The 17,107-nt window shown below is 41.2% G+C and overlaps 1 protein-coding gene across 1 annotated transcript; it reads right to left on the bottom strand.

The window, feature by feature from the left end:
• Nucleotides 1–1,167: 1,167 nt before the first annotated feature.
• LOC146200015 (uncharacterized) lies at nt 1,168–16,870 on the bottom strand. The gene is made up of 5 exons (XM_084592839.1): nt 16,758–16,870; nt 10,722–10,776; nt 9,370–9,509; nt 2,718–2,874; nt 1,168–1,784 (listed from the first exon to the last, which is right to left on the bottom strand). The coding sequence occupies exons 1-5, from the start codon at nt 16,770–16,772 to the stop codon at nt 1,453–1,455; spliced, it is 699 nt and encodes a 232-aa protein (XP_084448965.1). The 5' UTR covers nt 16,773–16,870; the 3' UTR covers nt 1,168–1,452.
• Between the last annotated feature and the right edge of the window lie 237 nt (nt 16,871–17,107).

Below are 17,107 nucleotides of genomic sequence, written 5' to 3'. Positions count from 1 at the left end.
CACCAGATGAAATGAAGTATTTGGAAACATGGTCATAACATAAGAGTGATTAATTGCCTACGCCACACAGAGGAAAGATATGAAGAAAAGCTTTACGGGCTTAACACGACTAAACCGATGTAAATAAATCAAAAGAGCGCGGCTCCTCCAAGGATGTCTGCGAACCTCAGGGAGCGCACCACCAGGGTATAGAAGGCAGGAAGGTGTCGAGGGCACTCTAAAGGCGTAGGTCTCAGGAGGTGAGCCATACAGACAGCGGTGTTAAAGAAGGAAAAGGGTAGCAGGCAGGGGACTGAAAGGCTGTGCAGCATTGTGTAAAGCAATTTTGTATAATTGTGGAGATATGTATCCGTACGAATGATGCTTGCCAGATGTGAGAAGAAGGAGCAGGCCATATGAAACACACATATCAAAAGCCTTCGCAACAGCTTGACCTGAGTTTAAGTAGCACAATATTATTATTATTTGGCGCTACCGTTCTTGGCCACAGTCAAAGGTCTGTTTACAGCCATGCGAGAATTTTTTACAGGACTCAAAACGTTTTCCTTGCTAATTCGTTCTAATATCACTTGTTCTACAAATCTCAGTTTCAATCGCCTGTGTGCGTTATGGTCTTTTACTTTATAATTCATTTACTTCACCTATTTGTTTCTTTTCCTTTATCTCTCCACTCAATTCCTTTTTATTCATGCATACGTCTAAACCTTTCACCGCTGCTCAATTTTAGTCCAATCAACCTATGTAGGTATGTGCCATATGTTATTTAGTAAACAACACCAACGACACACACCAACCAAACTTTCGGAGGAGGGTGTAAATATCTCGCTTTGTGATGAGAATGACGCCGAACGGTTATTAGTAACGGTCTCTTCATGACACTAAAATATTCACACACTTAACAAAAACTAAGTGCAAATGTGTTCTTTTAAGCAGTGCCATCCTCTGTTGACTTTCCGCTACAGCAGCTTTCTCTTTTCTTTTTTTTTTCACTTTGCAGTTCAATTGCTTCATAGCTCCACCTTTTCATTGTGCCTGTGCGGCGCCCCATTTCGGTGGTTGCATAAGACGTAATTTATTACCTCATTTTTATTTTTGTTTAGTGACACCGACATCTTTGTTGTCTACTTGACACTAATATTCAGGGGTCTGGCACATCTGCGCTGTGCTTTTTTCTGACTTTTCGGCTGCATTTTTCTGTGGCATTTCTTGTAACTGCTTGCACCAGTCAGTCTAGCTTTGCCGATGATGACATTCTGGAGGCAATATCAGGCTAAAATTCAGTACTTGTTCAAGGTTCAGCAGCAAGTGGCCAAAATGAGTTTGTACCACTTTGATTGGTGGTATAATTCTATTCTGCGACAAATTCATCATAACAATGGATAAACATCATTATATGATTTATTTGTGCTACGCAACATTTTTCTCAGCGCTAACCAGCGCCGATTTCTCTCCTCATGTCTTGTGAAACTCGGCGCACAGTCTCTTCAGGATCTCCTCGTAGTCGACAAATTCCTGGTCCTGACCTGAATAAAACGCAGTTTTGCCCTCGAGGTACTTCTTGAGGAAATCGCTAGCTTGGGAAGAGCTGTTACCAGTGGAGCCCGTCTTCTTCTCCATGAGCTTCTTCAAGAAATCGTCCTTTGAGGAGCCGCCACTGCCAGAGCCCATCCTCTTTCCGAAAAACTTCTTCATAAAGTCGCTCTTTTTGGTTGAACCTTCGCCTTCGGATGAAGAATTTTCACCACCGCCTCTTTTGCCAAAAAACTTCTTGAAGACGTCACGCCCTTTGATGTGAAAAAAAAAAAGGAAAATTGTCAATCACAATTTTTCCCCAAAAGTAAAACTGAAGAAAAGCAACGTCGACATGCGCCCTAATTGTGTACTGCAACCGCACAAGCGTAAATGATTTCAGATATGTTTAACATATTCTATGTAACCTTTAGGCAATTAATAAATTTTTGTAGCATAATCGATATTTTCTAAACTATCTTTTGAGCGGCAACATAGCGTTGCTGCGTGAGACATTCTGGTTTGGTTTGGCTTGGTTTGTGGGGTTTAACGTCCCAAATCAACTCAGGCTATGAGAGACGCCGTAGTGGAGGACTCAGGAAATTTCGATCACCTAGGATTCTTTAACGTGCACTGATATCGCACAGCCCACGGGCGCCTTGCTTTTCGCCCCCATCGAAAATCGGCCGCCGAGGCCGGGATTCGATCCCGTGTCCTTGGGAACAGTAGTCGAGCGCCGTAACCACTGCGCCACTCTGGCGGGGTGTGAGACATTCTGGCCTGTCAGCAACAACCTTCTACTATTCGATGTTATTTGCCTTTTACTGCTGAATCATCAAACATATAAATTAGGGTATTCAATAAAGGGCTACATGTATTGCCTCAGTAGCAAATGGTACCACAAGCAGCTGAAAGCTGAGAACCGACACGCATTTTTCAGCACCGTCATACAGTTCTGCTAATTCTGCACCAAATTAAGGTGAAAAGTATCGGCTTAGTTTGATTTTCCTGCACAACAGCAGCGAACGCCCTAAAAGCTTGAAGTGAAAATTTCTTCCTGAACCGTTCTATAATTTAACATGAAATCTTTCTCTGAAAACATTTGAGACTATCCATGACATTACTCCTGAAGCGCAAATGCTAGGCTAGTCATCATAACTCTGACCACAACATTCACGATTATAAAAGAAAAAAAAAACAAAACGTACCTCCAGAAGAACTGCGTCCTTCGCCTTCGCCCTCAGAACGGCCTGAGCCGCGCCCGCGACCTCGACCTCTTCCTCGGCCCCTGCCGGTGCTGTTGCCACCTCGACCACCCCTGCCCTTGAAGCGCTTGAACATCTTCTCAAAGAAATATTCGCTTGTCTGTGAACACAAAATGAACAAAATCTGTGCTTTTTTCTTTTTTCTTTTTTTTTTGCATCAGCCTAACTGCAAGGATTATCTTCAAAGCAAGTATTCATTTTTACATGTGCGACGACCTCAGTAGATAATACCGCCTATTTTTATCCATTTATTGATTAAACAATAATCGCTTTTGTTGGTTTCATACTTATAGAAAAATTGGCGGAAAAGGCATCAGAATAGACCGAAATAGAAAAACACGAAGAGCGTTGCTTTGTTGTACTTCATAATTTAAACAGAAAACCAAATCGGATAAAGGTACCCCGAATTAGCGTCTTTTTATTTTATTCAACTCCTACCAAAAATGACGTGTTCAGTTCAGTTCAGGCGTTCAGTCATGTCCGACTCTTCGTTACCCTATGGACCATGTCACGCCACGCTTTCCGGTCTCTCACTATCTTCTTAACATCACACAGCTTCATCTGCAATGCCTCGAGAATGCCATCTAACCATCGCGTTCGCTGCCTACCCTTCTCCGGCGACCCTCAACCTTTCCCAACATCAAATCGTTCTCCAGCGACTCCTCTCTTCTCATCAGATGACCAAAGTAGCTGAGCTTTAACTTTAGAATTTGACCCTCCAATGAGCAGTCAGGGTTTATGGTCGACAATATCGACTGATTTGATCTTCTGGCAGTCCAAGGAACTCTTAAGAGTCTTCGCCAGCACCACAATTCAAACGCGTCAATTCTTCGGCGGTCAGCCTTTTTCACAGTCCAACTCTCGCATCCATACATCACAACTGGAAAGACCATAGCACGGGTTATACGGATCTTGGTTGGCAGAATAATGTCTCTGCTCTTTACTAGGCGGTCAATGCTAACCATTGCTCTCTTTCCCAGAAGCAGGCGTCTCCTAATTTCATGGCTGCAGTCTCCTTCCGAGGTAATCTTGGCGCCCATGAACAGAAAATCTGTCACAGCTTCCACTTCTTGTCCATTGATGCTCCAGGACTTGATAGGGCAAGACGCCATGATCTTCGTCTTTTTAATGTTCAGTTTAAGCCCAAACTTCTCACTCTCTTCTTGTACGCACATCAGAAGTCTCTTGAGTTCCACTTCACTTTCTGTCATTAAAGTGGTATCATCCGCATATCTAAGGTTGTTGATACGTTTTCCAGCAATCTTCACTCCAGCTGAAGACTCGTCCAGACCGGCCTTTCTCATGATGCACTCTGCATATAGGTTAAATAGGCAGGGCGACAGTATGCAGCCTTGCCTCACCTCTTTCTCAATCGAAAACCAATCAGTAAGACCATGTCCAGTTCTGACTGTGGCCTCTTGCCCTTCATAAAGGTTCCTGAGGAGACAGATGAGGTGGATTGGAACTCCCATCTCTTGGAGAGCTTGCCACAATCTGCTGTGATCTACGCAGTCAAACGCTTTCGCATAATCAATAAAGCAGAAGTAAATGGGTTTCTGGAACTCTCTTGCTTTTTCCATGATCCAGCGAAGGTTGGCAATTTGGTCTCTAGTTCCTCTGCCCTTGCGAAACCCAGCTTGCACGTCCGGAAGCTCCCGATCCACATACTGCTGCAGCCTACCTTGCAAGATTTTTAACATCACCTTGCTAGCATGCGAAATAAGCGCGATCGTCCGGTAGTTGGAACAATCTTTGGCACTGCCTTTCTCTGGAATGGGGATGTAAACTGACCTCCTCCAATCCTGTGACCACTGCAGGGTTGTCCAAATCTTCTGACATATTGTATGCAGTATGTTAACAGCGTCATGGTTGAGGTTTTGAAGCAACTCAGCTGGGATGCCATCAATTCCGCTAGCTTTGTTCTTAGCAAGGCTGGCTAAGGCCCATTCAACTTCACTCTTCAGGATGCCCGGCTCGAGATCAGTGATCACAACCGTCTTATGTTGGGTTTGCACATTCGGGTCCTTCTAGTACAGTTCTTCTGTGTATTCCTGCCATCTCTTCTTTATCTCTGCGGCTTCAGTGAGGTCCTTGCCTCGTTTGTCCTTTATCACGCCCAGCTTAGCACAGAAGCTTCCTTTGATATCTTTGATTGTCTTATACAGAGCTCTTGTGTTCCTTAATTGGCTGTTGTCCTCAACTTCTTGACACTGTATGTTCAGGAAGGCATTCTTATCTCTCCTTGCTATTTTCTGAAAATCCGCATTGAGAACCTTGTATCTTTCTCTTTCCCCCATACCTTTTGCCATCCTCCTTTCCTCAGCTATTTGCAAAGCCACTTCAGATAACCAGTTTGCTTTTTTGCATTTCTTTTGCTTTGGAACTACCTTAGTAGCAACTTCTTGTATTATATCACGAACATCAGACCACATCTCTTCGGGCTCTTTGTCTTCTAGATCTAATTCTTGAAATCGATTCCTCACTTCCACAGCATATTCTAATGGAATCTGATCCAGATCATACCTGAAAGGCCTTCTAGTTTTCTGCGTTTTCCTCAATCAAAGCTTAATTTTGGCAACAAGAAGCTGATGATCGGTGCCACAATCGGCCCCAAGCCTTGCTTTTACTGCTTGTATAGCGCTTCTCCATCTCTGCCGGCAAATAATATAATCGATCTGATTCCTGTACAGACCGTCCGGTGAAATCCATGTGTACAGGCGCCTCTTGTGCTGTTGAAAATGAGTATTCGCTATGGTCAGGTTGTTATCTTGACAGAACTCTACTAGCCTCTACCCAGCTTCATTTGGCTCACCAAGACCGAACTTGCCTGTAATTCCGGATATTTCTTCCCTCCCGTCCTTAGCATTCCAGTCTCCTATGAGAAAAACGACGTCTGATGATGGGGTGCGGTCTAAAAGGCATTGTAGGTCCGCATAAAATCTCTCAACGTCAGCTTCTTCAGCAGCAGTGGTCGGTGCATAGACTTGGATAACTGTTATGTTGAAAGGGTGACCTTGGATCCGAAGTGAAATCATTCGATCGTTTTTGGGGTTGTACCCTAGCACTGCTTTGCCCATTCTTCTGTTTACTATGAGAGCGACCCCATTCCTTCTCTTGGATTCGTGCCCACAATAAAAGACATAATGGTCGCCGGAGTTAAATTCTCCCATTCCGGTCCACTTGAGCTCGCTGATACCCAAGATATCAATGTTCAATCTGTCCATTTCTGAAAATGACATGTAAGCCATGACATTTGATTCGCGCTGTAGTGCATTCGCTGTTAAGTGCGAGTTACAGTTGGTCGCAGAGCGTATTAGAATCTCCCGAAGCCATGTGCGTTGCGAGTGAGCACTTTCGCTGGTTACTCTAATACTTTTTTTTCCAATTTCGATGTTCTAAAGTGAAATATTTATTAGTGCCTCTGCATGCGCGCCAAGTAGAAGCCGGGAGGGTATACGCTACCACGTCAAGCTTCATCCACTAAGGTAAATCCTTCCGCTCTTAAACCCTCAAAAATATTTTACTTGGATAAAGGACTTCTCGCACTGCATGTAAAAATATTGACATCATTGTGACCGTATACACAGCCACGCTTAATTTTAAAACATACAAAATCGATAAGAAAGAGTCACCGCTGCAATCATTATGCAGACTACGAGATCAGAAGCCCTGAGGCTTTGTACGGTTTTCGGTCGCGGCTGTCCTGTTTTCCCATCCAATCTTTTCCGCCATTTTTCAAACTGTGACTGTAGCAAAATGAATGGCTCTTTGCCAATGCGGTGCAAATGCGTCTTTGTGCTGAACTCCCGCGTTTTTATACGTGTTTTTCATTTCGCTGAATTTATTTTTTTTGGTCAGCTAAGGTTTTGGAAGTATTTGTACTTACTTTGTGTCCCAAAAAGGTGTCTTAACATCTTGCTCTTAATTTTTTCTTGTGGCAGCTAGGGGTATTTGCTACTGCATGTGTGCTAACTATTTGTAAAACACTTAGCTATAACAAGTCAGCTGTACTCAAGTTTTACTAGCAGTATTTAGCTGCATATATATCCGTAAAAGAAAGGAGTTTTTCTTCATAGAGAAATACTAGCCAGAAAAGACAAGAAATTGTATTCAGAAATAGACGCCGAGAAAAGGTTCCCCTCAAGAATAAAAATAAGATCATACCTCAAACTTCCAATCCGCGCACTCTATCATGGCATCATTTATTTCTGAAAATCAACTTTAAATACTGAAAATTTAAAATATTATCTCGCCCAAAGTTTGTTGAAGACTGCAAATTCTAAACGTTTTGTCGATTCCAAAACAGCCATGCGCAAGACTCATGACGTTGTTTTAACCCTAAAGTGATATAAAATGATTTATGTGTATAAAACCAGACTAGTCAGCGGTACCTATGGTCCTATTGTCGATTTAGTTTACGCAAGAATGTTCACAATCAATCGGCAATTATTTCAACACTTTCTTCAACCCGAATGACCATTTGTGGTATGTCACGGCCTTGATAACTAATTTTACTTGTTTCAGGAGTCCCTTCCTTTCGGATTATCTAAGCGTGACATAGTGACAGGTATGATGATTCTTTTAAAAAAAATCTTATTTTAGGATTTTTGCCATTCAACACGATATTCAATAATTGTTTCATGGAGCAAAATAACAAATTTTTTATTAATATCTTCTAGTACTTGTTACCATCTTTCACCCATTTTGTTCAATCTTCTAAATGCTACTTGATTGCTTAAATCATAAATTTGCTTAGATGCACACTTATTTTCTTTTGTTTTTAACTTACATCTTTAACACTTACACATAATCCTGACAAAATGCAATGTGCAGGTTAACTTCGCTTCCGACTGATACGAAAATACATTGTTGCTTCGCATTGGTTTGCGCATTTCAACCCAAAGCTCTCATATTTAGATAACCTTTTATAAGAGAGTAATAATCTGCCGCCTTCTTCAAATTGCTGTTCTGTAAATAATTTGTGCGCAAGCTATTTTTTTTTTCAAAGTAAATCGGAAGTGTGATCCAGACTGGGTTGAAAATGAATGGAAATTATGCTGATATACATTCAGAGGATTAGATAAGCAATATATAGGTATGCAATTGGAAATACAGCTTTGAATTTATTCTACCTGAAGAGTAATACTATGAACTTGGCGATTTCTCTGCCTTAGTAAAATGTGTCAAGTGGTTCCTTGGAAAGAACCTTAGTGAAAAAGCCAAGAGTTCCTTATTTTTCACGCTACGCCTCCAGCGACAGAAGGCATCAAAAAATAAATGTTCTATAAAAATAATGCCTTTAATGGGGACTTACAGCGTCATAAGTTCTTCGTTCAAAGAAAAACATTTTCTTCTATTTATATACTGCAAATAAAATGTTACAAAATCAAAAGTATTAGCCAGCTGTAAAAGTTGGCATCAAAATATTGTTTAAAGCTGTATTGCTCGTCTTAAGTGCAACGAGAAAAACAACACGGTCCTGATATAAAAATTTTTGTAATTGAGACTGTGTAATGCAACAGCTCCGTGTCTAAGTTTTTGAGTCAGGTAATTGAAGCCTTCGATGCGCATTTCGAAACTATTGGGAATTACCTCTTGCACTGCTCTACGATTATCGGAAAGAGCGTCTTCAACCACTTAATGGTACATTTATCAAGGAATTTGAGAAAAACTAAATCCGACCCCTTAAACTAGATAAAATATCTACTATACATAAGCCCCTTTGATATTTTTTTCTGAAATCCATAAAAACTTCAGGAATCGACGGGCTGCTAACTAGCAATAATTATAATTTAGTTTTCTGGATGCAGCCAATCTGAGATAAGTGCTAGAAGGTGTCGCCGGCTTCGAACAACTTAATAGGCTCTACAACAGTACACGAGTTTTTTTCATCAAACATCCTTTTTTCTCTGAAAACTAGAGCCAACGATTTAGAAAAAAAAATAAAAAAGGGCAACGCTATGTACGCATTTGTATTCACACAGCTTGCTCAACGTGACTACAAACCATTCTGACTGGAGTGTCATTGCTATTGGGAAATTGTTGTTATCAGGCTCTCTTGTGCAAGCTCTATTTGGTAACCAGCACATGGAGACAGAAAATTATATCGCCAATTCTGGGCGCTGGCAAATTAAGCGTTTGCGATACATGAACTGATACGGGCTTTAGTAAATTGTGCGGTACAACAAATTTCTGGGCGATTAATATTTACTGTTATTTTCTTCGAATCTTCAGGTGTCTCTTCTCACATACGGAAAGGATTCGGAAATCTCTCAGAAGTAAGCTGCTTCGTATGCTTCCTGAGCTATTGGGGCAAACCTTGCAGGGCTCTCCGATGCATAATACTGGCAGCATAGCAACGATCAAATCGACCACCGAAGGCTAATAATGTTTGTCGCTCTGGGTGTTACAGCATTTAGAGCTATGTTAAAAGTTTCATGTAATAAGTTTCGGCATCTGCTCTAGCAGAAACGTGAACGTGGCAGTTGATCGAAAACTCCTACTGGCGTGACGCTGAACACTAAGCCTGTACTTCCACTTCTATAACTGCGACCCACCTTTACTTTTTGTTTACTTTAGGGGTTTTCGTACTTACCTCTTCATCCGATTCTTCAGTGTCATCTATCTCCTCAAGACGGCAAAGCACTTCGAGTTCATTGATGGTGAGGTCATCTTCCAGGTTTTCGTCGGTCAGTTCCACTGAGTTATCCGCAAGACGGTCTTCTTGCGTAGCCACTTTAAGACAAGTCGGCACAACAGCCAGTCAGTCCGAAGCATCAATATTTCACAGTACCTTTGGCACTCTACGGCTGAACAAATATTATGTTTTTTGTTTTATCCGATAGGACATTCAAAGGCTTAATGTAATATCATCTGTTACTAAATAACATTTATGCGAAATAACGATTTGTTAATTAATACTAAAGCATAATACGAACACAATAGTGAGAAAGTATTTCTGTTGACATCTAACAACCTTTCTTGCACTGTAATAATTGCTCCTCGAGCATCGGCTGTTCTGACATTATATTCGAGGTCGAGTGGAATATTCGAAGATTTGCTGAAGGTCAATAGCAATAAATGTTAATGGTATGAAATTTCCTCGGAACGTTCTGAATGGATGTAGCTTCATTAGAGCTGAAAACTAGATTAAAAAATTTTTTGTATTGTAATTTTCATTTGTTTGTATTGTTATTCTTGCAACATTTTCTTGATATGCACCGAATACAGACCCGCAATATTTTAGATGAAGGTATTGACTGCCGTGCTCTACAATCACACTGGAATTCTTTACTTTAGGCAAACACAAAAGGATAATTCTTTACTACCGGTACATAGCAGGTAAAATTCTCTCCATCCCCTAATCATTTTTCGTAGAACCACTTTTCACGGTGACACAAAAAGGAACAATATATATATATATATATATATATATATATATATATATATATATATATATATATATATATATATATATATATATATATATATATATATATATATATATATATATATATATTTAATTCGGAAAACGGCAATATTTTACTACCTTTTTGAACGCCTAGAAGATTACTAAAAGCGCCAGTACACGTGATGCCGCCTTAGAAGACAACAGTGACAGATGTTTCTTACATTTACCCAGTGGCAGTTCGCTGCAAATTTTCTGTAATTTTAGGCGTCGCATCACTTTCTTTTTCAAGTATTTTTCTCCAGTGTTAAAGCAGAGCTTGAGTGCAAACATCTGCGAAGGATTCGCAGACACTATTACAGAAGTAAAGACCTTGCTCAGCGTTTGCAGACTGCATATACTATTTTCTTCATTATTACGGAATTTAATAATTGAAGATCTCACACTGTGTAATGTGTCAAGCCAGCAACCTGGTAACAAAGTATTTATGTTAACTGCCTAATTATTGATAACTTAGTCCTTCTTTGTGCATCACTCACCTGATAGGACAATGAAGCCAGCAATGCATAATAAAAGGATGACCTTCTTCATTTTCTGGTGCAAAAAGAGAAAGATATGTAAACAAAATATCGGTATGGTCATGCCAAGTGGCTTTCTTCTACTGACTGTGGCAAAATAAGCAGGCGACAAGCATTTCAAGGTAAGAGTTTTTCTCAAAATTAACCTCGGACCAGAGCAACAAGCCAAAGTGAATGAACAAATGCCGGCATGAAGAGCATAAAACACCATATTATTCCACTCAAAGCTTTTTTTTAGTCATGTCGCGTTTCCACAAGTGAAATTTGAGAATCTGAGCGACAAGTAATAGCAAAAAAAGGACGTATATGGAGGTGCTTTTGTCAAATAGTTTCGTATTTCCACTTTCCAATTATTTGCGCTTCCATATTTCCAGCTTAGCGAACTGCGCTTTGAATTTTGCATTCCAGTTATTGAACTCTACATGGCGCAGAACTACAGCAGAACAAATTCGTATGTCGAGTCAGTGCAGTACTCGAAGCTAAGTCGCAGCTTATGCTGTCCCTAGGCGCCGTTTCGGAATGTTTCCAAAGCTGGCTTTTTCAATGAGATATCACTACATCTCTGCTCTCCCTTTTTCCACTCCTTGCGTTGTTTATTATTTACTTCTGATCTGCACTTGTTTGTTTATTCTTAGTAATCTGATGCGTTCAATTTTGCCTATTCGAATGTGACCTAACTCGCAAAAGTGGAGTTCACCTTTATCTATTTACAGGTACTGAACTTACCACAATGTGATTTTTGCAGGCCTATAAAGGCGTGATTTAAACAATTACATGTAAAGAACAGCGCAGTTTGCATTGGTAATAAAAAGAAAAGTAAAATACACAAGGCACCACTGGGCCTAGTCCATTTGGCTTTTGGTTGTATACCCATTACTAAATAGAATAAAACGTGCCACTTAAGAGAGCCCAAGGATTCGAAGCCTAAAGGCGTAGTTTCGACCATTGGCTCGTTTTATGATGCACCTGAAGGACAGCTGCATGCCTGCCTATGACAAACGCTTCTGCTTTGAATATTGTTTTTGTTACAGCAAATCAGACACCTCATTTGCCCAGACACCATCCAACACTCTTTTATGAGCCCATAATCAAAATGCATTTTTCTCTTGCTCAGGAAAGCGAGTTATAGAAGGAACCAATGTCACTATTCAAAGGAAGCCAATGCACCTTTTCGCTTTACACTTATCGATCCGATACGAAAACATCGCTGTAAGGGGTATCACAGGGCCTATGATGAGTCACTAGTGTCATGTAGACAAACAAGAAAAACACTGAAAGAAAATATATCCCGGTAATAAACATTCTACATCTCGCAATGCACAAAAGGGAATGGCTCACCTATTCAGCAAACTGCGCTCTTTTTAAAGCACAGATACCAGCCAGAACGGATACCCGCTTCTGAGAACACTCATATATAGCAAGGCATGCGCGGGCACTTTTCTTTCCTTCCCTTCCTCATATATCCGTTGTAAAAGTTAGCGAGCAAAAGAAAATACTACAAGATGAGTTGTTTACTTGTGTCTTTTGTAAGCGATAGCACGAAAAGAAGATTGCGGGGGCTTTGGAAAGTAATAATCTACCTTATCGGATCATCCCACGTTTTTGTATTGTCGAACAATGTACCCTTAAAGCCTTTGTTCTTTTATCTCAGTGCGTGCATCAACATATCCGCATGCTCGCTTGTTTGTTGCCTATCCAGCTCATGCTAATTTCCTGGACAATTGAACCAATGGACTGTGATGTCATATCAATCCTTAATATCAAGTACCCCATCGGAGCGCACAAATATGCTGGCTGTTCGTCTGATCTGAAGCATGATATAGACGCCAAGCACTGTGAAGCATTACGCCGATTAGAGTCATAGGCAGAATGAGAGGCATAAACAACATCTTAATATTTTTTTATTTTCTCGAGCTAGTTTTAAAATCTCATTTCGATGTACTCCAAAACGAAAACTGGTTAGACACTAAGACAGCTCACAAGACGTAATTGTAAAGTTAGTAACAGACAAATGGCCAAACCTCGTTGTATCTCATACTGTTCAAGCCTTCACTCTTCAGAGGTTTGCGCTAATTTCGGTTGGCATTTTCTACTCATGTCTGCATGAACATCCCCAATCATGTTTGCTGGTCCTCCTTTCTGCAGCCTTAAATTTTAGCTTGGTTCTACTCTTTTCTAACATCATATATAATATAGTATTCAGAGCAAGTGGCAGTAGGCAGAAAGGGCGATTTCCATGGAGAGGTCATCGTCTTGAGAAACAGTTAGCAACTGGCCGAATGGCGGTGGCGCATGTTGCTTGCACAACAGAGGAAAGCCCCACGTGCCAACACCACAAAAAATAAGCTTCGCTTTCATATCGACTGAACAGTTGCAATCAGGAGTTTACCAGATTTCCGGTCATTGTCACCACGCGTGCTCTGGCAAAAGGAAAGCAACTGGGTGCGACGTAAACAGAAGTCGTGGCGTTGGGGCTATTGCTGTCAATCCCTTTATCAGCACCTTACCCCAGTAAATGCAACATAGAGCTTTTTGTTAAGCTCTTTTTCTTCGTTTTCGTTTGTCGCGTGCACATCTGATATTTATTGTGCGAACGGGTACCTTATTAGCCCTGATAGCAACAAAATGACCAGTACTGATAGCGGCCAGGACATGGTTTTGCTTGAGTTTGAAAAATGTGCTGTGTGCAAACGTCGGCCTACTTGAAAAAGATAGGAAGAGCGACGTCTGCACAATGGCACGTGTATATCAAAATGAAAATATATATAAATTAGTTTCAACCTAGCAAAACCAAAAAACGAGAGATAAATATTAAGTCACACAAACCTCCGTAGAATCAGTGTCGGACCCTACCAGCTAAAAAGTACCACCTGCCAGTGCAATGCACGTGATCTGTCGCTCACCACGCCGGAACCTCCAGCGTATTTTCGCGAGTCCTTTTATGCTATAGCGTTTAAACCGGATGAGCAATTCTGTCGTTTTTCTCTCCTGTCTTCGGATTTAATGGCGCTAACTCTTTAAGGTGCATATTACTTCTCGGAAAGGACAAGTGCAAACAGTCAGAATAGTGAAACATGGAGCCAAAGTGAATGTCCCGAAATATCATATTGGCGAATATTTTACGCCTTCAAACCAGCATTCTGTCCCATCGGTCAGAAGCTGTCTTGATTTGGAGATAATGTTCACATTCATCTATTCCAGGCGATCCTTGTAGCATTCATAGAGGTTCTAAAAAGTAAGGAATACATCTTCTTGCCGAAACCCTGTTATTTTTCGCAAGCAGGAAATGCTTATTTCAATTTAAACAGACAAAGACATTTGCTGTATATCAATCTACTTGAAACGTTTCAACCTAGCCTTTAAACTTGAATTCATCTTCCAGATCAAGATGTGCTTTTAGCGCGAATGTTCCACGTTACAGCCTCTGAAAACATTCTTTTTTGCAAATTCTCTTGATATCTGGTCACATGTTCTCAAAAGTTCTTCATACTTGATTATGTATCCATTAAATATGCATTATAATATTCTGCAAGGAAACTTGACAACTACATTACGTGGCCTGAAAAGTCAAGTCAGGACGCGACAAGTCAAACTCTATCAAAGGCTATACAACAGCTATCGAGAAACGTTATCCAACAAAATCACAAGGGCTTACCTCGACACGGACAAACATTTACTTATTTCATTAACATCGTGTCATTGGCTTCTGACTCATCGCTAGTGTGCTGTCTTTTTTTTTAATCACCTGCTATCCGCTTAAAGCCAATAGCCGTGTTTCATTCTGAGCGCATTCCCAGTACTATAACCAGGCACCAGATTCCTTGCGTGATCTTCATATTAATTGCGAATATTTTGTGCTGGATACACGTTACATATTGTGTCCACTTTCAATGTGACATTTTGAAATATATTACTGCATGTTCCAAAAGCATAATATTATGCCAGCGATTGCTTATATTAAACCTGCAGATGTGGCATTTCATGCGTAAACTTGCTGATTTAGTATTTATGAACTGGTAGGACTGCAAAATGCCCAATAGGCAGACCCTTGCACTTCCTAACCGATTACCAAGCAGGGTTTTCTGCCGTATATAAAATAAGTTCACATGCTGTCTATAAAGTTGATGGGGATTACGCCCCCTGCTATAAAGTTAATGCTGATTACGCCCCCTGATAGTGTTAAAACTCTAAGGAATGCTACATGATTATGTCGTCATATAAGAAACTAAATGAAAAAAACATCTATGGTCGTTTGTGAATCATTTACTAGAGCCTTTTAATTTTTTTCGTGGTTTCTGTTTTTTTATTACAAACGTAGCTCTGGTACACACTTTCCACCGCTTCTGACACATGGATGGACCCCTGAAAAGATTCGACGGCTTCAGTGAGACCAGTGCACCTCCGGGAAATCACTGCCCCGCCACATCCCCTGCCAGTGGCAATCAGAGAATTTTTCATGCTCCAAGCCTTCAAACGGAGACGGGGCTAAGGATCCGGTGCTTGTTTCAAAGTGCCAAATACCATCAATTATCACAAAGTCTTCACTGCCTGCCCGCTACCATCCGCCACAAGCATGCTCGTACTTTACGATATGGCGGTCGAAATAAACTGCCATAGTTCATAACAGCGTTGCTCGAGGATGCTAGTCATTTTGCTACGGTGCAAGCCTTCAAACGACGCCGACGCACAACTGATTTTCGGCATATGGGCTCTGATGATCTCGGGATAGAAATTCTCAGTGTAACTTTATCATTGACATTAGAGTTCACTGCTCGACTTATTACTTTGTAAGCCGATATTTAGTATGGTTTTCCCACGCTTCCCTATTTAGTAAGGCTGAACGTTGGGCGCGTTGAATATAGTTCATTTTGAAGGTAGCGCGAAAAACGAGTACCAAGTGTAGAATGACACAACACGAGCGCTTTTTCACAACTAAACTTTTTATTGAAAAACACATAATAACACCCATGTCACGAAACAAAACACAACAAAACAATGATGCTATCACTTTTGTTTTCTTGTGTTTTGTTTCGTAAGATGGGTATTTATTCTGTGTTTTTCAATAAAACGTTTAGTTGTGAAAAAGCGCTCGTGTTGTGTCCTTCTACTCTTGGTACTCGCTTTTCGCTTTACCTTCAAAATGTTCCCTATGTATACCTCCATGGTATAGGGTTTTCCACTCTTAGTCCGAACACGCAAGCACGTGGTGCCGGCTTTCTGGAATGCACCATTGCGTCAGACGCGGCCGCACTTCAAAGCAAAGGGGCACTGAGGGACTTAGAGGTGGTGGTGTGCCACTTCAGTTCAATGTGCAACTTCAGTGCAATTGGGCGCCAAGGCGCTTCCAGAAAAGCGACTACCTGTTTGATTGTTCCCACTAAGAATGGACGAGCCGACACAAACTAGCTCATTCTAATCCCTAAAGTGGATTGAGCTAACCGAGGTCATGAAAAAACGGCGGAGACAAGAAGTTCTCCAGTAAAAGATGTTGCAGTATTTTTTTTTTCAAGCTCTTCAAACAGCTAGAACCTTTACGGATATCAAAATCATCCTATTTTGCGCATGCGCTATTTATAAGAAGTGAACATTTCCAGAAACATTCTCCCTAGAATACACAAGTACCAGAATTTGCTATACGTGTTTGCAAAAAATTCTGCAAATCATTACATTCTGGCAGCGTATGGTTGTCTTGGCCCTTCGCCCGCGCAATGCAGCTCCAGAGAGAGAGAGAGCATGCTGGCATCCTTGAACGTTTCCGAAAGTTGACGTTCGCAGGTACCAGGGAAGAGAGAGGAAAAAAAAAGACTAGATACATGCGATAGCAAAAATTCAATGCAGGTGACGAGAATCGAAGAGGAGCAGTTATCAGCAGGCAGCTAAACCCCGTTACTCATACTGGTGGGATCGGTATATGACAGAAAAAAGGTCGACGCATGCTCGCATGCAGTTGAATCGCATGAATACGAAATGTGTTTTCCAAAGGGCAGAAGGATTCACCTGTTTGCTTCCCATTTTATCTGGTCTTCCCAGGTGGCTTGATTTCCAAATCTGTCTTTCGTCGGTACCCTCTTTCCCTCCATCACCTCTCGAAACTGTCTAGTCTGTTCCTGACACGCGCAAACTGGCAGCCACGAAGTCCGCACAGATAAAGATAACAACCGAAGATAGCAACTGCCACCTTCCCACGTGAGATCAGAGTCAAATGTTGCGATGAGCACCGATCACGCGGTGTTTACGACCGATAGAACGCCCCTGGCCCAATCATGCGATAACGCCATGGCAGGCTCAGTCAGAAAGAAAGCTGGCCGAACGGTCCTCGAGCTGGAAACTTGAGAGACGTAGAACGC

This window comes from Amblyomma maculatum, chromosome 2 (assembly GCF_055883805.1).
Source record: "Amblyomma maculatum isolate TAMU_Amacu chromosome 2, ASM5588380v1, whole genome shotgun sequence".
NCBI classification, from domain to species: Eukaryota; Metazoa; Arthropoda; class Arachnida; order Ixodida; family Ixodidae; genus Amblyomma; species Amblyomma maculatum.
The sequence above is the reverse complement of the archived record's forward strand: the minus strand, read 5'-3'. Positions and strand labels throughout refer to the sequence as shown.